At 42.0% G+C, this 22,259-nt stretch overlaps 3 protein-coding genes across 3 annotated transcripts; all 3 read right to left on the bottom strand.

Moving 5' to 3' along the window:
• Nucleotides 1-13,203: 13,203 nt before the first annotated feature.
• LOC148921069 (putative receptor protein kinase ZmPK1) lies at nt 13,204-14,617 on the bottom strand. The gene has a single exon (XM_089044200.1). It carries the CDS (start codon nt 14,615-14,617, stop codon nt 13,421-13,423), a length of 1,197 nt encoding a protein of 398 aa, XP_088900326.1. The 3' UTR covers nt 13,204-13,420.
• A 24-nt stretch (nt 14,618-14,641) lies between these two features.
• LOC103340719 (putative receptor protein kinase ZmPK1) lies at nt 14,642-15,802 on the bottom strand. The gene has a single exon (XM_089044201.1). It carries the CDS (start codon nt 15,800-15,802, stop codon nt 14,642-14,644), a length of 1,161 nt encoding a protein of 386 aa, XP_088900327.1.
• Nucleotides 15,803-16,515: 713 nt separating this feature from the next.
• LOC103338816 (putative receptor protein kinase ZmPK1) lies at nt 16,516-19,140 on the bottom strand. The gene has a single exon (XM_008242077.3). The coding sequence runs from the start codon at nt 19,103-19,105 to the stop codon at nt 16,667-16,669; it is 2,439 nt and encodes an 812-aa protein (XP_008240299.2). The 5' UTR covers nt 19,106-19,140; the 3' UTR covers nt 16,516-16,666.
• Between the last annotated feature and the right edge of the window lie 3,119 nt (nt 19,141-22,259).

Here is a 22,259-nt window from a genome sequence, read left to right as displayed (position 1 = left end):
CACCGTGATGCGAACACATTAGTCGAAGTGTGATAAATGCCACGTTCGGTAGTGTCCTCATATTCCTCGCCGAGCCGCCGCCGATCGTGAGCCCGTGGCCGTTCGCCCAAGAGGATTAGACCTAACTGGTCCGATGCCGAGGGCAAGGGTCAGTCAAATTAGGGGTGGGCACGGTACGATACGGTACGGTATTGAGCCCATACCGCTACCGATACCGGAAATTTGAATCGGTATGGTACGGTACAGTATTATGGTTTGCCAAAATTGGTACCATACCGCACCGTGCCAAATCGGTATCGGTACGGTATCGGTACCATTTCGGTACCAAAATGATACAACTAAAAAATGAACTAATTCAATATTCAACACCAAAATAAGTGATGCTTAAGTTACAAATTCAAATATTCAACATTTTTAATATCCATCAACATTTTCAATATTCAATATCCATTAACATATTCAATATCCAAATCCTAATCAACATATTCAATATCCAAATCAACCAAATCAATATTTATCCATCAACATATTCATCAAATCCAAATGGTTAAAACTCATGCATTATGGTTTACAAACCAAAAGAGTTAAACTTATGCCTTATGACTTACAAAAATACAAACACAATCCAAACATAAATGATAAAAGCGTTTGAGAAATTGAAAGGCAAGCGAGAGATAGAGAGCGAGAGAATGAAAAAAAAAATTATATTTCAATAGAGTACTATTCGGTACGGTACGGTATTGACGGTATCAAAATCTTGATACCGCTACCATACCATACTCGATTAGTACAGTACGTACGGATCGAATATCTATCGGTACCAAATGAAACGGTATGAAATCGGCACGGTGCGGTTAGTACGGTTTCGGTATTTCGATTTAAGATGCCCACCCTAGGTCAAATCGTTGTCGTTGCCGTGACTACTTCACCAAATGGGTAGAAGCCAAAGCCCTAGCGACAATAACGGCGCCGGTCGAAGATTTCGTCTGGACAAACATTTGTGCCGATTCGGCATCCCCTACGCCATCGTTACGGATAACGGCAGCAGTTCGATTCGGAAGTCTTTAGGAATTCTCGCACCCGACTCAAGATCAACATGTTCTTTGCTTCGGCCACACCCCCAATCGAACGGACAGGTCGAAGCCATGAATAAAATTGTCAAGAAGGCTGAAACGGCAGCTTGACAGAGCTAAAGAGCTCGCCGAAAAGCCGGATGCGCTATGGGCCATCCAGACCTCCTACCAAGCGGCAATGGGAAACACCATTCTCTATGGCTTTCGGTTCGAGGCGTAGTCCCGTAGAAATCGGAGAGCATTCTTACGAACGGAAACCTTCACACCGGGCGAATGAGGAAGCGCTTGCTTGAGTCTCGACCTGCTCGAAGAACGCCGAGCACAAGCCAACCTTCGAACGGCTTACAAGCAACGCGTCTCTCGTACTATGACTCGGGTCGATCCCGCTATTTCGAATCGGAGATTGGGTCATGCGGAAAGTCTCTTTGGCAACCAAGAATCCCACGGAAGGAACCCTCGGACCGTCCTGGGAAGGACCCTACGAAATCATCGGTATCCAGCGATCGGGGACTTATCGACTTAGAGACTCCAACGGAAAGACCCTCGGTCATCCTTGGAATGTAGAGCATTTGAGGTACTATTTCAAATGATGTCACCTGGCCTACGGCAGGGTCACTGAGGAGTCCCAAAGACCTTCGGCGTTGTAGGCGTTTCCTAGCCAACGGCAGGTTCTAAATTGTAAAATGCACTCCAAATTGTACTTTTGCCTTCGGGAGTTTTTCAATGAAAGGGCCTTCGGCCCATATTTTCAGAACCTTTGTTGTACCTTTCAAACCCTCCAGTTTTCTGTTCAAAAGAAAAGGATACGGTAGGGACCATCGGTCGCAATAAAATACGCATTTTGGCATCGCCATCATCCTACCGGTTATGGGACAACTTTGTAAATTTTATTGACCTTCATTGGCTTTTGGTAATTACGGGCCGATTCTTTGCCATCGGCAAGCACGCCCATTGGTTTCAATTCCCTAACACTTGGAATTTTGTGCGTAAAAGGAAACTTTACTGGTCGACGGCCAATGATTTTTGTTTGAGCGCCTTCGGCATTAAACAGAAAAATTTCCTAAGTACATTACCGATTCAGAAATAAGATGCGATTAAATTAAAATCAGAACATTAAAATTAAAACACAACTTTAATAAATAAATAAAAACACGCCCACGGCGTCAATTATCCAAACAAAAAGATGCCAACGGCATCATAGTGCAACAACATTACAGAAAATGCCCTCGGCATCAAAATTACAATAAATAAAATGGAGGTGATCAGGATGAAGGGCCCTCGGCATCCGCCCTTCGCACTAGTGGCTTCAGGCACCTTCGAGCATCTTCCCCTCGCACTCCTCGATCATTTCTTCGTGACGCCCGTGAAGGGAGGAGGATCGGCAATGAAGTTCAAGTTGAGCTTCGTCACAGGATTGTACCGCTTGAATTGGTAGATGAGATCCACCATCTCCGCGCCCACCTCCTTGTCAAGAAGGACGGAGAAATCGGAGAATGGCGATACTCGGATGGCCTCTGGACGGCCTCGATCTCCGATGCCTTGGCCCGCTCGACTCCTCCAGAGCCACCGAGCGGCATCCTTCGCCTCCATAGCCTCTTTTGCCGATAGATGCGCCGACCTGTGGTCGACGGATCTGCGAACTTGACTCAGATACCTCGACTGCCGTTCGGCACCTGCAAATCCTTCACCGGTTCGCATGGTCTGGATAGCCTTGCCACCTCGGCAACCCCGCCCCGCTGTCTTCATAGGCCTTCTTCGCCTTTTCAGCAGGCTGATGACCCGCTTCATGCAAAGCCACATATCCATCGGCTCGCAGAACAAAAGGACATGTCAGCCAAAGTATAGAAAACGACCGTAGGTCGGACTGAAGTACTCGGGACTTACCGATGCTTGAAGACGGAAGGCGCGACCCGCCTCCTCTCGAAGGAGCTTCGGCAGCTCCTCGATCTCATTCAGCTCCATTTGCGAACCAAGGATTATATGGTTCGCAAACCGAACCGCCTTCGCGGACGGTGCCAGGTGACGGATCGGCATGCTCCTCGCCGTTGTCGCAGCCGAAGATGGCCCGAGAAGGCTCGGCCGCCGTCCGCGCTTTGGGGCGGTTCGACATCCGGTCGACGGTAGGGCCGCTTGCCGGCAGCTCGAGGAAGTCCTTCGTAGAGGCGCTCGGACGAGGAGAGGGCCACCGCCGCCTGTGCAGAATCGGTGTTGAGCCGACGGAGACAACACCGGTCTGGTCTTCGTGGTCCGCCGATGCCGAGCCTGCGGTTGGCTTTTCTTCTTCTTCCCCGAAGCCCATCATGAGACGGCGCTTGGAGGACTCGTTCATCCTCTTAGCCTCGGCAGCTCTCCTCTCTTCCGTCACTGCGAAAAGAGGGTTCGTAAGACCCACAAAATAAGAAAAGAAACAATTTACAAAATACAAAGTATACTTACTCTCGGCAGGATCGACCACCGGGCCTGAATCAGGTTGGTGGTAAAGAGGAACTGTGGATACACCTCTCCTCGGCAGTGACTTTCCTCCTCACTCTCTCCACTGCTGGATCTCGGCTGCGTCGCGATCGGGCTGCTTCAACTTACCTACAAAAAAAGAATGACATGAAAGATCACTTACGGTAAACAAGGAACCCGGAGAGGTACCGAACGACACGTGGTCCTACCAGCTATTTGGAAAGTTGTGGGAATGTGGAATCGGACAAAGTTGTCCAAGGCGACTCTCGAGAGGAGCACCCGCCGATTTCTCCACGACTGCAAGTCGGTACCGACGGCAGCCACGATCGTAGCCCGATTACTGCACCCATCCGCCGTGATCGCACACTTGGACTTGGTGATGTGTAGAGATGGGAGAACCGCCATAGGAGGGCTCCTTCACCACCATGCCAAGGCCATTATCACTCCCATGAGGGCCACCCAGTTGGGGTTGAATTGCCCCGGCGAGCTGATCCGGGCTAGATCCTCTGTACGGCCTGCAACGGCAACCGAACGCCTTGCATAAGGACGCGTCGGTAAAGAAGACTAGCTCGCCGTCCTTCGGCGTACTAAGGGATTCGGTGGGGCTTGGGATCCTCATCCGTACCGAGTCGGGAATACGGTATTCAACCCGAAATTTGGCAATCTCCCGATCGGTAATCTTGTTCGGCCTAAGATAGTCGACGCCGAATAGGTTTTCCTTCGGCACCCCCATGGGCATCCTAGGGTTGCTTGGGTACACTACCGATACCTTAGGCCCATATGGTGAAATAGCTGCCGACTCTCCACAGCCGGAGGTGGAGGTCTCGATCGACGGCAACCGCCGCCTCCCGGGCATACCGAGGCCTACGTGGCGGCCGTCACTATAGACGATGGACAACGGGACGGAGCGGCCATTAGCCCTTTCCGACTCCGTGTGTTGAATGGAATCGCCCTTCGCCGAGTATCTCGACGCGTCGGTATCACTCCCGCCGCATCGGGCCCCGCCGCCGCCGTCGGAGTCAAAGAGACCGTCCGATGACTCCTCATCGAACGCATTGGGCTCACGCTCGGAGAATGACTCGCCATCGACATCTACAAAAATAGGAAAAAGAAACTAAGGCTCATGCCGGATGCTACCCTACCGATCCTACGCATCGCTACCTATGGCGACTAGACTACCGAATGGAACCCTATGGTCAGTCTAGTTCGAACCAAGGAATGACGTAAATCTTAAAATATGCGGGAGATTAAAGGGAAGAGTGTCGAACGGTACCTTAATGTGTACTGGAAATCGAGCGCGATCGGCTCTTCGTAAATGCTTCCTACCGCTCAAACGCCGGAAATCGCTCGTTACCGTTAACACTAGCCGGAAATCGCTCGTTACCATTAACACTTGTCGGAAATCGCTCGACACGGAAGCCCTCGTCGAAATCGCCTCGACATGAGCTCTCACTTCTCACTAGACACAAAGTGGATTCGTCTCCGGTCATCCCTATTTATAGGAGGTGGGTGGCAACGGTATTCTCGAAAACCAAACGGCGCATTAATGTGCGCGCACCATCACCACTTGCGCCACGTGTCGCTCATCCGTGGGGAAGACGGCACGCGAGGCGGGAAGTCGGCGCCAGACGCCCTTCACCCGGCCACCGACGCGACCTTCCGACCGCCAACGCCACCTCAATCGATAATGCCGGGGACAAGGTCCGCCCCTTCCCAAAGATCGAGTTACCGAACGGTAGGGCCGTAGTTCCTTCCGAAGACAACTTCAAATCCCTTCCGAAGACTCTCGCAAGGGGACTTGGGGACTCTGTTTATACCAAAATGAACAGCCAATGAATGACGAGCACGTGGCTAAACCATGGCCATGTGGTGCCTTCGGCACCTACCTTCGGTAGAAGACCTACCGATCGCGACATTAGGGCAACCTCGCCTTTGGGCGCGTGGCGGTCCACAATTGATGTCCAGAGTCCCACATCGAAATTCTAAACAAGTCGCACGCCTCCCAAGGCCTATAAAGGAGGACAACCATCCCAGCTTGGAGGTAATCAATCAGAACTTACGGCATACCGCCTATTGATCTGTAGTTCAAACTTACTAAATCCGTACTTACTAAAACATCGGAGAGCCTTCGGCCGGTACCACACCGGTGCCCTAGGATTTACCGTGTGTTTGCTATCTTACAGATCGCACACCCTACCGAGGACATCAGATACCGAAGAGACTAAATCACTAAGTTGCGCGGGAAAGTGCCGAACCATTTTTCTGCGTCAACAGGGCTTAACAATTGTAGTATTCTAATTGTCTAGAGCAAACATCAAGTTATATTTATACACACCAAGATTAAACATACATTTGATTACATGAGACATAAACTCTCTCTCTCTCTCTCTCTCTCTCTCTCTATATATATATATATATATATATTAATTAAAACATACATGTAATTATAAGTAATATACAATTTATAGGAAGTTATAAAATAATAAAAAAAAACCTTTGCCTTTTGTTGGGCCCGCCTGTCTCTCTCTATTTTTCTTTTTCTTTTTCTTTTTCCTTCTTCTTCCTCTTTCCATCTGTCTCCATCTATTCCTTTATCCTTTTTTTAAATTTTTAAATTTATGTATTTTAGTAAAAGGAGAAGGGGCAAAAAGGGAAGATAAGAAAAGGTTAAGTGGAGGGCATTTTCGACAATTCATTATACTGAAGAGAAAACTAAACTAAAAACAACATTTAAAAGAGAGGCATTTCCGTCATTACATTGTGCTTAAGAACAATATAGGGGTAGATTGCCGTTTAGTATATATATAATTTTGGGAGTTTCACTAAAACACCCAAAATAGGGGTTGAAATTATAAAAAACCCAAACACTATTTAAACATATAAACACACCCAAAACTCATCATTACACACACTCAAAACCCATTTATAAACACACCCAAAAAGTTGACTTTGGAGTTGATTTTGGATGTGTTTCTATGTTCAAATAGTGCTTGGATTTTTTTATAAATACATGTCTAGGATTTGGTTTTTTTATAAATTTGTATATAATTTTCTAGTTGTTGAAGGCCAATAAGCCTAGTCTTCTATAAAGCTTTGTACCCATCTATTGTTGAATAAATAAAAGGGTAAACGGCCGAAAACCCCCCTGAATTATAACGCTTTTTGAAATGTCCACTATGAATTATTTTTTCAGCCAATTTAACTATCAGACTATTTTAAATGGTCAATTTACCCTATGCCGTTAGTTTTCATCCATTTTTCTGTTTAAATGTCACACGTCAGGCACGTGACTCACGATTCAATTAAAATTTAATATTTTAAGTTTAAAATAATTAAATTGTTAAAACTACAAAACTTTTAAAAAATAAAAAATAAAAAATAAAAGAGAAAGAGGCAGAGCTTGATCGGCATTGGGGCTTTTGGGTCTGAGAATCGACTATTACGGTGCGAAAACGCTCCGTTTCGTCGATGGATGGGGCTAGAGGAGCTTGGCGGAGAGGACTTTTCCTGTGATTTGTATGCGGGAGTATGATGGGGAGGCTTGATGTTCTACTGAAACGGCAAAGGTTTCGATCGAGATGGGTTTGGCGAGTTCCGGCGAAGTCTGATAGGACTCTATCTTTCAACCTTAGACATTAACCAAGAACAGAGAGAACCCAAAGAATGTTTCTGTATATTTCTCAACCATACGTACAATGGCTCCCCAAATTGGTAATAAAGCCACCTTCAAGGATACAACAGTAATTGTAACAGATTCCCCAACTAACACTTGACACGTGGCTAACTAACTATCCAAAACTGTTTTACAGTTTTGGCTCTAACTCCTAATTCCTATCATTACCCCTCCCTTTGAAGCTAAGTTTACAAGCATGGAAAACTTATTAGAACAAAAAACAGAGTTGCTACAGCAATTGCAACATGATTCATCTGGAATTGAAAGCAGCTTCAACCTGGGCAATGAATTCTGGAAATCTGGCCTGTAGGTCATGGTAGTCCTCCCACATGGCATCCTCTGGTGTATGACCCTTCCAATGTACTAGGACATCCACCCCCGCAGCATTACCACGTTTGACTAACTTCCTTTCCAAAATAGCCAGTGGCTCATCTTGCACAATACCATCTTCAATAATCCGAGGTAATGTTAACGAAGGAGTCACATGAGTTCCCAAATGCTTCTTCAAACAAGAAACATGAAATACAGGGTGGATCTTACAACCAGTAGGCAATTGGAGTTTGTAAGCCACTGGTCCCAACTTCTCTAGTATCTCATAAGGGCCATAAAATTTGGGTAAAAGTTTGTGGTATGAGTGAGCAGCCAAGGACTGTAACCGGTAAGGTACCAAACGCAAATACACCATATCCCCAACCTGAAATTCCCTTTCAGAGCGATGTTTATCAGCTTGAGTCTTCATTCGAGTCTGTGCCATAAGGAGATTAGACTTCAGCAAGGTCAACACTCTGTCTCTGGCAGCCAAGCTTCACAACATTGGCAAATCTGGTAGTGCTTGGCTCATATGGTGTAACCCTGGGTGGGGGCTGACCATAAACAACTTCAAATGGGGTTAACTTGGTTGATGTATGATAGGCTGTATTATAGCTAAATTCTGCCCAAGATAACCAAAGCAACCATTTTTTGGGCTGAGCAGCAGCAAAACACCTCAAATAGGTCTCCAAACACCGATTAACCACTTCAGTTTGGCCATCAGTCTGGGGATGATAACCAGAGCTCATCCGTAAAGCTACATCATGCAATTTGAAGAATTCTTTCCAGAAATCACTAACAAATACTGGATCCCTGTCGCAAACAATGGAGCTAGGCATACCATGTAACTTAAACACATGGTCCACAAAGAGCTGAGCAATGGTAGCAGCTGAATAAGGATGGGATAAAGCAATGAAATGGGCATACTTGCTCAGACGATCAACTACTACAAAAATGACAGATTTCCCTTGGCAAGGGGGTAAGCTAACAATAAAATCCATTGAGATATCAGTCCATACCTTATCCGGTATAGGCAAGGGTTGCAATAATCCAGCAGGAGTCACAGTTTCATACTTATGTTGTTGATAGATGTGGCATTCAGCTACCATTTTTTGCACATCATGTTTCATACCTGGCCAATAAAAACTCCGAGAAAGTCTTTGATAAGTCTTCAAGAACCCAGCATGACCAGCCGTTGGAACCGAGTGATGAGCAGCAAAAACTTTGGGCTTCCAAATCGAATCAGGACTGAGGACTATTCTGGAGTTATATTTAAGGAGACCATTGTCAATGTGAAACTTGAGTAATTGATTTGTTGTAGAAGGAGATGATGCATGAGGGGATTGTGTAAGACCAGCAACAGCTAGAACTTCATGTTTTTTACTAAGAATCCAAGGATCACCCTCATTGTACCATCGTAAATCATCCATCCAACTGTGATAAGGATATGTAATTGCCAAATTCTCAATATACTGCCCAGAAACATCAGTTCCCATGGGCAAGTTGTCCATGGCAAAGACTTGAACTTGGTCAGTAGAAGAGCTGTGATTGATAGGAAATCTAGACAAAGCATCAGCTGCTTTATTATCACTCCCCGGCCTATAGTGTATCTCATAATCATAGCCCAAAAGCTTGGTGACCCATTTTTGCTGAAAAGGAGTGTGAGCCTTATGATTGAGAAAATATTTAAGACTATGGTGATCTGTCTTAATGATAAAGTGTCTTCCTTGTAAGTAATGATGCCACTTCTTGATGGCATGAACAATTGCCATCATTTCCCTCTCGTAAGTGGAAAGGGCTTGGTTTCTAGGACCAAGAGTCTTGCTGGTAAAAGCAATAGGCCTGCCTTCCTGCTGTAACACAGCTCCTATACTGCAGATCCAGAAGCATCACTTTCAATGATAAAAGGTTTTGTAAAATCTGGCAAGGCGAGCACCCTAGGAGATAACATGAGTTCCTTGAGCCTGTGAAAGGCAGCAGTAGCCTCGGGAGTCCACAAAAATCCATCCTTCTTAGTTAACTGAGTCAAAGGGAAACTTTCCCTACCATAGTGAGGAATAAATTTCCGATAATAACCTGTGAGACCCAAAATCCCCTCAAACTTTTAAGTAGTAGGTACAGGCCAGTCAGCCACTGCGTTTAATTTGGAAGGATCAGCTGAAACTCCTTGCCTAGAGACGATGTGACCCAAATATTCAATAGTAGAAACTCCAAAGGCACACTTGGACATCTTGACAAAAAGTTGATGATGCGTTAAAATTTCCAAAACAGTATGTAAATGCCTCAAATGATCTGACCATGAAGTACTGTAAACAAGAATATCATCAAAAAATACCAAGACAAACTTCCGTAAACAATTCCGAAAAATCGCATTCATCAAACCTTGAAATGTGGCAGGAGCATTTGTCAAACCGAAGGGCATAACAAGGAATTCATAATGTCCCTCGTGAGTCCGAAAAGCTGTTTTTTCAATATCTTCTGGATGAACTCTGATCTGATGATAGCCACTCCTCAAGTCCAATTTGGAAAAATACTTTGCTCCATGCAATTCATCCAACAGATCATCAATAAGTGGAATTGGATACTTATCTTTTATAGTGAACTCGTTTAACTGTCTGTAATCCATGCACATTCTCCATGTGCTATCCTTCTTCTTGACCAACAAAACAGGAGAAGAAAAAGGGCTATGACTGTTTCGTATAAATCCAGAGTCCAGCAGCTCCTTGACACACTTTTCAATCTCTGACTTTTGAAGTGGTCCATAAGCATATGGTCTAATGCTTGGTGGTTTACAACCAGAAATTAGTGGGATCCGATGATCATGTTCTCTCACAAGAGGTAGTGTAGTTGGGGTGCCAAAGACAGCAGAAAAAGAATCCAATAAGGCTTGCAATTCATGCTGTTGTGGTGAGGATAAATCTTCTGCGGGTTTGGCCATATTTTCACATTCTACAGCACAAAGAATCACACCATAACAACCTGAATGCAACAACTTGTCCATCTGTTGACAAGAAATAGGCTGTGGAGGCTGAGGCTTAGAACTGGACAAACAGATTTGCTCATTCCCATGCCAAAACTTCATAGTTAATCTCTCAAAGTCCCACAAGATTGGACCAAGAGTTCTCAACCACTGAACCCCAAGCACAATGTCACAGCCTCCCAATGGCAAAGCAAACATATCAGAGGTATATACATAAGTCCCGATGGCTAAAGGAACCGCAGCACAACAACCCTTACTCTGAACTTGTCCACCATCAGCTATCATGACATCACAAATATGAGACTGATCTAACTTCCAACCCAACTTCTTAACCATGCCAAGATCGATGAAATTATGAGAACTTCCAGAGTCTAACAAGACCACAACCGGACAGTTTTTAATTACAGCAGTGAGTTTCATAGTCTTAATAGCAAGAGGAGCAGGAGTACCATACAAAGCACAAGCTGTGATACAACAAGCAGTTACCTCAGCCACTTGTTCAATCTGTTGTAATTCATGAACTATTTCCTCTTCTTCAGAACTATTATAACCCATATCCAACAACAAGATTTGTTTCCTTGCACACTTATGACCCCTCACAAATTTTTCATCACAATAAAAACAAAGATTATTCTGCCGTTTATATTGGATTTCTTCTGGGGTTAATTTCTTGACAGGCATATCCTTCCTAGAAGCAACTTCATTTTTAGCAGGAACTAAATCATTTTGAATGGGTAAAAAAGGCAATCTTGACCTAAAATTTCCAGCAGAATGTGCATACCTCAATTTCTGAAGTTTAGCCTCCACTTCGTGAGCAAAATTCATGGCCTCATGAACTGTAGCAGGACGAAGCAGCTTGACATCATGCTTGAGTTCCTCCTTTAATCCTCCAACGAAACAGCTCAATCGAAAAATAGGACTAAGATCACGGATTCTAGTTGCCAATCGTCGAAACTCAGCAATATAATCCTTTAAGGGACCTGTTTGACGAAGCTTAAAGAGTGACTCTGCAAAATCCTCAAACCCATGAGAGCCAAATTCTCTACAAAATTCCTGGTAAAATCTTCCCATTTGGACAAAGAAGAAGCACATTCCTCCCATTTATACCATTGCAGAGCCTCACGATCCAGATGGAAAGAAACCATTTTTACCTTTTTCTCAGAAGGCACCGAAAAGTAATCAAAATACTGCTCCGCCTTGTAAATCCATTCAATTGGATCATCCCCATCGCTGAATCTGGGAAATTCGATCTTGACAAAGGGCATCCGATTCTCAGAAGAAAAACCCGTTCCTTCCTCTGATCCTCTCTCCGCGCCACCGAGAGCCGCCACCGTCGTCGTCATCGATGGAGGCGGGAATGGCTGAGCAAAACCCTCACGACGAGAATCAAATGAATCGAGGCGTTTGTCGATGCAAGCGAACTTATCCTCAAGAAGACGCTGAATTGTTTCCAAAATGACTTGGTTTTTGGAATTAGAGGTTTCCAGCGCAGCAACACGAGCGTCCATTGTTAACGCACGAGTACGAACTCGAGCACGGGTCATATACTAAAGGAACAGCTTAGAGGATCAATGGCCTGATACCAATGATAGGACTCTATCTTTCAACCTTAGACATTAACCAAGAACAGAGAGAACCCAAAGAATGTTTCTGTATATTTCTCAACCATACGTACAATGGCTCCCCAAATTGGTAATAAAGCCACCTTCAAGGATACAACAGTAATTGTAACAGATTCCCCAACTAACACTTGACACGTGGCTAACTAACTATCCAAAACTGTTTTACAGTTTTGGCTCTAACTCCTAATTCCTATCAAAGTCCCTGTTGTTTTTCTGGCGAGCCCAAGAAGCCTGGCCAGACCATATCAAACGGCCATAAGAACTACGATTTGATGCTCAATCTTCAACTGGGTATTAGGTACTTTTTCTGATTTTTCTGATTTTTCGATTTTACAAGTCGTGGAGTGATTTTTTGCTTATGGGTTTTCTTTATCAATGGAGGCTGGTGTTGATGTTGTGGTGTTTTTGGTTTTTAGATACTCTATTGGGAAGCATGCTTCGATAGTGAAAGATCTTAAGCCAAGTGATTTCAATCCCAAAGAGAAGTTTTGGACCAGGTTTCCACCGGAAGGATCGAACAAAACGCCACCCCATCAGTCGTTTGAGTTTCGGTGGAAGGACTATTGTCCTATGGTGTTCAGGTATCTTGATGGTATTCAACTTCTAGTTATATCTTTTGGTTGATTATTTCTTGTTGGAATCTCTTATTAGAGGTTAATGTAATTAAAATACTATAATTAGAAGCTCTGCTAAACAAGCCACAATTGTTTGCTTCTTCTTATTTGATTGTGAGTGTTGTTTGGGCTTTGTTATAAACATCTGCTGTGCAGACACAGCTTTACCATCTGACTGAGCACATCTTGAGGAAAGCAAATCTTCCTGTGATCCGTAGAACTGCAGATACGGAGTTAGCTGTTGCAGATGCAATTCTGTCACGTTTCACAGCTTCCACAAAGGCTTCATGAAGTTCGTGTGTCCAATGCATTCTGGGTTTGGTTGGGGCAGACATGGACAGAGACAGGGAGAAAAGAAAGTAAAGAGAGAAGAAATCATTAGTTTACATTTTCATGGTATTAATTTGTTTGGCTGTAGAACCATTTGTTCATACTTCTGTTCATGGTTCTAATTTTTTCGATTTTCTATAAACGATTGTTGATTCGAAGAATGAAAACTGAATCATATATCATACAGAAACTTGAAACAATTGTTGGAATCACAGTTTTTATTCAGCTGGAATGCTCCAATCCTAGTAACCTATCATTACATTTAATGGGAAGCTAAACAAATGTAAGAATAACATATTATTTACTGTACATTTAGCTTCTATTATTTGCTCTCTCTCTCTCTCTCTCTGATCTTCTTCATCTGGCCCTTACTCGTCATTTTCAAGTAGAAGCTCCACAACCTTACTCATGGCTGGCCTTGCACTGCGATCATCTTGAACACACAGTAGAGCAACTTTCATCAATCTTTCGAGCTTCTTCTTATCAAGTTCACCAAGTAGTCTAGGATCAAGTACTTCCTCAAGCCCTTCTTCTCTGATCTTTTCAGTCACACATTGTGCCAATTGGTTGCATTCATTGTACTCTTTGGCAAGAACTGAAACGAGAATAGAAGCACTTTTTCCACTCAGTAGTTCCAACAAAACAATCCCATAGCTATAGACATCTGCCCTCGCATCAATTTTCAGGTTCATCATCCACTCTGGAGCCATATAGCCTCTGGTGCCCCGCGCTTTCGAAAATCCCATCCCATCGATGTCCCTGATGCCATGGATGTCTTTGAATAGCTTTGACATGCCAAAGTCTGCCACTTTAGGTTCAAGGTGGTCATCTAACAGAATGTTTTGAGGCTTTACATCACAATGGAGCACCCATTCTAGGCATTCCTCATGTAAATATGACAAACCCTTTGCTGTGCCAAGAGCAATGTTGTATCTCTGCTCCAATCCTAGTTCCCCATCTGAACTGAACAAGAGTCTGTCCAGTGATCCATTCTCCAGGTACTCGTAGACGAGCAGCTTATGCTCATTGTCAGCACAGAAACCCCATAGTTTAACCAAGTTCCTGTGATTGATATTCCCTATCACACTCACCTCTGCCCAAAATTCTGCATCTCCTTGCAAGATGCCATCTAGTCTCTTCACAGCAACAACTCTTTCATCATCTAGAACACCTTTATACACAGTTCCAAAACCACCTTTTCCTACCTCCTGTTTGAAGCCATCGGTGGCTCTTTTTAGTTCTGCGTACGTGAAACGCTTGAATCCCATGGCTAATGCGATGTAACCCATATTCACAAATTCCTCATGAGCATGCTTTCGGAAGGCGTACCACCATGTCAAACCAATGCAGATTGCTTCAATTATTGCGAAGGAACTTACAAATCCAACCAGGTAATCCATGTATCGATTTTTTTTGCTCTTTTCCACTTCAAGATCACTAGTTTTGAGAGAAACTTGTGCAGCTGAGCAGTTCAAATCGTATGTTTCTAGCTTCGTTACGACTTCATCCTTTCTCAGAAAACCTTTTGGAATTTTAATATGCATGATTTGGAGAGTATTCGGCATATGAAATCCATTAAGGAGAAAACTTTAAGGGAAACATTGCCCTTTTCCATCCAGAGCATATCCGAATCCTTTGCATCTAGAATCAGTTAGGCATGCATTCCTGCATGCGCTAAAAGAAATTCCAAGAGCATAGGTTTCCATGTCATATCCATAGTAATCTGTGTTAGGAAGCACCATGAAGTCTGACTTGGTTGCATCATTACTCAAATCGAACGAAGGTGAGCAGCCTTTCGACCCGTCTGAAGGATCGTTTAGGGAGAAACCATAAGGGCAACTACAAGTAGGTTGTGGTTTGTAAGTGCAAATACCATATGCACCACACAAGCCATGAACCAGGCAAGCATCCACACCATCAGGCGCCCATGACAGTTCCCAGAGCCCCGTTGATTCATCTAGACTGTACAATCTTAACATGCCGTCATAATCCAGTGTTAAACGACGCTTTGGACCAAACCCATAATCAGATGCATTAAACACCAAATTGTCACTTGATATAAATTCCCCAACCCCATCCAAAATTGCTACTCTAGAGCTATTGTAAGGTGTTCTACCAAAGTCAAAAACATTTACACCTGGCATTGGCCAATAAGCACTCGAAAATTGAGGGCCATTGTAAACGAGATATAAGACATTACTATCACCGAATTTGAAGTTATAGAATCCAGATAAGTATGTACCTTGACTTCTCATGGACACCAAGGTTGTGTTCCTGACAAGTTTCTGTGATGGAAGAAGAGTATCTGTAGGGGAATCAAAACTCTGCCAGAGGACCTCCTTTGCTTGGTTGATCAACACCAAGTTTCCGGTCTCAAGAAGCCGAGCCTCCACACCTGCATTAGAGAAAGTGTTGGTTGACCATACAATTGATCCAACCCCATCAGTCAAAACCAAGTTGCCATTTCTGTGGAGAGTTAGCTTGGACCCTCTTCCACTAACAGGCTTATCTCTGTTAGCCATCCAGACAACTGTTTTATTGACAGAATTGGTGAACCATATTGAATAGCAAGAGGCATTGGTGTCAACCTTGTAAAATCCACTGGAGAAAGTTCCATTTGGTGAAACCAAGAAGTCACTCTCTTCCTCAACTTTCAAGGAGCTCCCCTGCCTTAAGCTGGGCAACCCTGCTTCACTCCAATCAACTGTTGCTGCAAACAGCAAAAGAATGAGAAATTTAAGAACTTCCATTGGAGGTTTTGAAAAATGCTTTAGGCCTGGAGATGCTCGTGTGCCAATCTGGACTATATAAGGTTGCAAAACTTCTTGCAATGAAATTCCGCAGAATCTTCATCTCTTTTCCTCTTTTTTGGATTGTTATGCAAAATCTTCCAAGTATGCACAAAATTCAACTTTTTAGATCAGATTTCTTGATTCTAGAACTAACTACTGTTATTTTATTTAATGCTTTTCTTTCCAAGCAATAATACAAGTCTATCAGATTCAATGACTCGGTCATACTGCCAGCCATCTATTAAGCAAATGTCCAATTCCTTCCATTGTGCGGTGTGGGATGAACCTACAGATTTTACTTATAAATTTGGACATTTCTATGTTGACGCTTATATCTTAAGTTGTCATTCTATCTGCAAAGGACCCACTAGCATAGTGGTTTGGAGTATTTGCTCCCCTAAGTAATGTCACGGGCGAGTCCTAGCATCCATGTGTAGTGTGTGTGAGTTTAGTATGCTATCACCCCTCTTAATAAGAAAAGTCCTGAAAAAAAAAGTTGACATTCTATCTTATATGGTTAACTTAGGCTTAATCGTTTTATTAGTCCTTGAACTTTGACCCGATTTGCATTTGAGTATCTCAATTTCCAAAATGATTCCCGGTTAACTTAATACCCAATTTAACTACCTAGTTAACTGCAACCTGGGTTACAGATGTGATAGCAAAATGAGTTGTACAAAAGCGAAAATATTATAGGCCTCTATATCCACACTTCATTGCAAATATTACAGGATGCGGTTAGAGTAGACTTTTACAGAAGCTAACAACAGCGCTAATGGCTAAAACAAAACCAAGAAAAGGGCATTTAAAGCTTAAATGCAGTTATTTCTTGTGTGGAGAACCAGCATGAGATTCATCTGCACATTCTAGCAACTCTTGTACCACTGAATCCATTGTTGGTCTTTTGCTCCTATCTTCCTCCACACAGGAAACACCAATCTCAACCATCTTTGCTGCTTGGTTTCTGCTGAACTGCCCTTCTAACCTTGGATCCAACATATCCTCTATCCATTGGTCTTCCCCACATCGGATTTTCTTTTTAGCCACCCTCACAAACCTTGTCAGCTCTGCTTCTTGATCCTCACTATCCTCCACCACCCAACTCGAAAGTCGGATCCCCTTCACCATCTCTAAAATCAGCACTCCATAACTATAAACATCCACTTTGGCAGTGATTGGAAGGTTCAAAGCCCACTCTGGAGCCATATACCCTTTCGTTCCTCGAATTCGAGAGAACATTGAACTGAGGCTGCCTCTCTGAGATAACTTTGCTAGCCCGAAATCTGCAATCTTTGGCTCGAAGTTACTGTCTAGGAGTATGTTCTCAGGTTTCACGTCACAATGGATAACCCATTCTAGACACTCATGGTGAAGATAGGCTAAACCCTTAGCTATCCCTATTGCAACTTTAAACCTCTCTTTCCATCCAAGAAAGTTTGGGGGGAAGAGGTGCTTGTCCAAGGAACCATTTTCAACATACTCAGAGACCAGGAGTCTGTGTTTATCATCTGAACAGAATCCCCATATTCTCACTAGGTTCATGTGGTTGATTTTTCCAATTGTACTTACTTCTGCCCAAAATACATCTTCCCCTTGATATATATCTGCCAATTTCTTGACAGCTACCACTCTTTCATCTGCCAGCACACCCTTGTAAACAGCCCCAGAAGCCCCTCTTCCCAGCTCTTCCTTGAAGTTTTTGGTTGCCTTCTTGAGCTCAGGATAGCAAAACATTCTAAATTGACTTGAAATCACATGATATCCATCTTCTATTGGAGCTGCTGCACCACGTCTTCTGAAAAGTAGCCACCAAGCTGAAAGTATGAAGAGAATTTCAACTGCACCAACTGCAAAAGCAAACCAATACATATACACCCATCTTAACCTTTTAGTGGAATTAGCATACACGGAAGGAGAACCTACTACAACCTTGGTCACATTGGTCCTGCTGCATGCATCGGAGGCATTTAGCTTGGTAGATAGTGATGCTTCCACACTCACGGGCAGTCTTAAGTATATGCTCCCCGGAAAATTTGGAGACTTGTACCCATTGAAAAGAGCACTCTTTGTATAACACCTACCTTCCCCTGTTAGCCTATAGCTAAATGCTTCGCACCGGCAATCCTCCAAGCAAAATTTTCTGCAATTGTCAAATGAAATGGGTTCACTATAGTTGAGATCAAATCCATAGAAATCTACTTGCTGAATCTGCACAAATTTCACTTGCTGGGACTGTGAGCATGTAAGATTAAACTTAGGCTTGCAACCCTTGTTCAAGTTACTTGTGTCAACTACTTCATAGCCAGGAGGGCATGAGCACTTGGGCTGTGGTGTATAAATACAAATCCCATTTCTTCCACAGATGCCATGCACCTTGCACAGCTCTGCCATAGCTTCCCAGGTGATCACCCAGAATCCTGTCAAACTGTTGAGACTATAAAGTCTTAGGTTCCCATCATAATCCATTGTCAACCGCCTTTTTACGCCTACACCCATGTCAGAAGCACTGAATTGCAATTTATCACTGGACAAAAAATTGCCAGAGTCATCTAAAACAGCTATCCTGCTACTGTTATAATTTGTTCTACCATTTAAAAATACACTATAATCAGGATCAGGCCAATATAAGCTTGAAATGTCAGGACCATCATACATCAACTTGAGAACATTATCATTATCAAAATAGAAACTGAAATAGCCAGTACCAAAAGTCCCTCTTCCTAAAGTGGATATCAGCTTCTTGCTCTTTGTAAATGGTTGGTTTGGGAGAAGAGTATCAGTGGGAAAATCAAAGCTTTGCCATAGAATTTTACCATGAGCATCTTTCAGAACAAGGTTGCCAGAATTCAAAAGCTCTGCTCTCTCAACATCAAGGCTACTGGAGTTGGTGCTGGTCTGCCAGACAGTTGCGCCATCCACATCGGTCAAGACCAACGAGCCATCTTTTCGAAGCGAAACTCTGGAGCCAAGGCTATTGACAGGCTTGTCTCTGTTAGCCATCCAAACAACTGTTCTGCTTTTAGAGTTTGTGAACCATGTTGAGAACCAGTAAGCATTTGTGCCCACCCCATAGAACCCACATGTGAAAGACTCATCTGGGGAAGTTAGGAAGTCCGAGTCATCTTCAACTGAGAGAGAAGAGCCCCTTTTCAGACTATTCTGCGTTTTTGCAGTAGCAGAACAGTGGAAAAACACAGTGATGGTTAGTAAAGTAAGAAACCAGACAACATTTTTTGGAGATGAAACAACTTGGTACCTCATTTTTGGAGCTTGGTTTAGAAACAGAAGTATTATAAAATGAAGCATCTGTGTATGCATATATATATATATATATATATACAGTTTTACTCACGTCAGGATGACTGGATTTTAATTAAAATGCGGATATTAAAGGTGAAACGTCAGATCAATCTGATGGTATTGCAGCCTTACTACGTATTAATTGAGAAAACTTAAAGCCACGCGCATAAGCTCTTTGGTGTTACTATGGAGACCAAAGGTTTGCTTTAATTAATCGTTCAATGCCTCCATCTTCTCAACATCTTTTTGACGTTGACATCCCCATCACATCAGAACTCAACTTATCTTTCCAACTTCCAAGTTCAAGTAAGTCCAAGTTCAACTTATTTTAATTTTGCTTGCTATTCCAATTGGTTTCAAATAGAGAAAAATGACGAAAAAAAAAAGAACAGAGAAAAATTGAGATGCCAGATATCTCTCTCTCCCCCCCTTTCTTTTTTTAATTTTCTCTCTCTTTCTTCTACTTCTCTTCTTCTTCTTTTTCTCAGTCTCCATATCTCTCTGTGTGTAAATTTGGTTAAATGCCAGATGCCAGATACTGGAGGCAGAGATTTGGGAGGGAGGGAGGGATTATAGAAACCCCCAAAATTTCACAACCCAGAAACGTTCACAACCCCCAATTAAATTTTTCCGGAAACTTGTAGAGAAAAACAAAGAAACACCCATCGCAATCCACAAATTATCAAAATCCATTGTCCATTTGATTTAGATAAATTTTTACAAGTCATAGTTCTCATAGCTTTTTGACTGAAGGAAAAATAACAAGCTTAATGAAATGTCTGGAAATCTAGAAATTAAAGAGGAACGTGATGCATTTTCCACAAACTTTTTGACTCGAAGAAAAAACAACATGCTTAATGAAACCATTGTTTTCTGGGCTTAAAGCCCCATTTGTTAAGAAGGAGAAGAAGCAGAGAAGAGGGAGAGAGATGGGGATACGGAGAGAAGAGAAGAAGAGAGAGAGAGAGAGAGAGAGAGAGAGAGAGAAGAAGAAGAAGAAAGAAGAAAATTAGAAAAAGAAAGGGAGAGAGAGAGAGAAGCGAGAGTGTGAGGTAATCGAGGGAAAGAATGAGAGAGAGTATGATAATTTGATATAATATTAAATTAGTTTAATAATCATTAAAGTTGTGGCTGCCACTTGCCCGTGAAAAAAACACCAAAGAGCTAATGCGCGTGGCTTTAAATTTTGTCAATTAATACATATCAAGGCTGCAATACCATTAGATTGATCTGACGTTTCACTTTTAATATCTGCATTTTAATTAAAATTCAGTCATCCTAATGTGAGCAATGATATATATATATATATATATTATAGGACCCATTCCGTATTATATTTCATTAATTCAAACCGTCTATTTTGTCGATACTCATTTAAAAATCATCTCTACATAAAGATTAAAGGATCTTAGTAGAGTTTAATGTTGGGCTTGTCTAATATAGGTCCCTACATTTTCTATTTCCTAGACATATATCCATCACTTTATAAATCTATGTGTAGAATACAATTTTAAATTTAAATGACCAATAGGATATAAGAGGTCATAATAATCCTATGTTTTTACATTGTTACCACTGGACTTCATATTTTATTTATAATTTATTTCAAGCATTTCATTAACTGCTATAATTGTTGTGAATTTTAGACAACCTGAAAAATTGAGATTATAAAGATTAGTCTAAATATAAATTATACTCGCAAGTGCACAAGGTCAATCGTAATTTAGTATGGCAAATACGAGGTTATTCCCAAGAGGATTGGGTTCAACTTCCAACTAATCTAACCTAATTTACTTCACAAAATACTTTAATTACTCTATTATATAACGACGAAATTAAAAGACAAAACAAGTAGAAAGTCACGAAACACAAGGATGAGAAGTTCAAATTGATGAAAGCACTAAGACAATGAATTCATCACTAGTAATCCGATCTAGTCTCTTATTCACCTACCTATTAACTAACCATTTGATGTCGCCACTTAGTTTTCCTTGTTCATGAATTACCTATGGTATTTAGGCTCACTCGTATATTCCTACATGCAATTCGCATATGATATTTAAGTCAAATATCAACACATAGAAACTCATTAAGATCAGTGAAAACCTCCAACAAGCATGTAAACTCTAGGCTCCTAATCACAAGAAGCAAGCCTCAAATTAAGTATGATAATTACTCTAATTTGCATCGGATTAACTCAATTAAAAGTCTACATGGTGATCAAACATCAAGATAATCAACCAAGTTATTAAGCACAATAATTAAGAATCCAACATCAAACGGCAATCAATAGATATGTAAAATAAGAAAACTAGATTATCATACTAGGGCTACATCATGCTCTAGCAAAATAAAATTAGTTACACATAATCATAGAAATTGATATAAACAAAAACATAAAGAAGAAACAATAAAACTTAGTCAATTGAGGTACTCTTCCGGCGTCTCCAATTTCTCTTAGTATTTGCGTGACTCCAAAGGAGTTGTTCCTCATTCTTAAATAAAACACCACACGTCTATTCCAAGTCTAGCTGGGCTTTTACAATAGTCCAAAAATAAAGAAAAACTAATTAAAACATAAATCCAAAATGGGTAAGTAATTGACTTTTCTTCCTACTTAGACTGGGATAACACGTCAGTTATTTTGCACGTAAGTTTGGGGTTGTTCCTCCTCCAAGAAAATTAGGGAAAAATATGTAAATTGTAGGTCTTTGTCTTATCTTTCCAGTCGTATATCGCACGCCTAGAGGAAAAAACTGAGCCATTAAATCCTTGGAATCTATACAAAATTGAAACACAATTAATCGGCATTGAATTGCAGCTAATTTCTTAAACAAATCACGTTAAAAATGTAATCAAGGGTATTATAGGAATTTGAAAAATATAACATTTGACACATTAAGCTTGATTAGGAAACTTGATGAGTTGGATCCTAGTTATTGAATTTTTCTTATAAAAATTGGGTTTTATTTATAGAAAAATAAAACAATGGATTGTAGGTAAGAAAATATTAGTTTGAAGGAGAAAGACAAATTAATGTTTGTAGTATGTATGAACAACGAGAATATGATGTTTTATAGTCACCCTGTTGATGCTAATTGGCAGAAAGTCGTCA

The sequence above is a fragment of the Prunus mume genome, linkage group LG1 (genome assembly GCF_029339155.1).
Source record: "Prunus mume cultivar Tortuosa linkage group LG1, ASM2933915v1, whole genome shotgun sequence".
In the NCBI taxonomy this organism is placed as follows: domain Eukaryota; kingdom Viridiplantae; phylum Streptophyta; class Magnoliopsida; order Rosales; family Rosaceae; genus Prunus; species Prunus mume.
This window is presented reverse-complemented; position numbering and strand designations above follow the sequence as displayed.

Excerpts from the sequence above, each read along its gene's own strand:
- LOC148921069 (XM_089044200.1), bottom strand. The coding sequence starts at position 14,617 with ATGCCGAATACTCTCCAAATCATGCATATTAAAATTCCAAAAGGTTTT.
- LOC103340719 (XM_089044201.1), bottom strand. The coding sequence starts at position 15,802 with ATGGAAGTTCTTAAATTTCTCATTCTTTTGCTGTTTGCAGCAACAGTT.
- LOC103338816 (XM_008242077.3), bottom strand. The coding sequence starts at position 19,105 with ATGAGGTACCAAGTTGTTTCATCTCCAAAAAATGTTGTCTGGTTTCTT.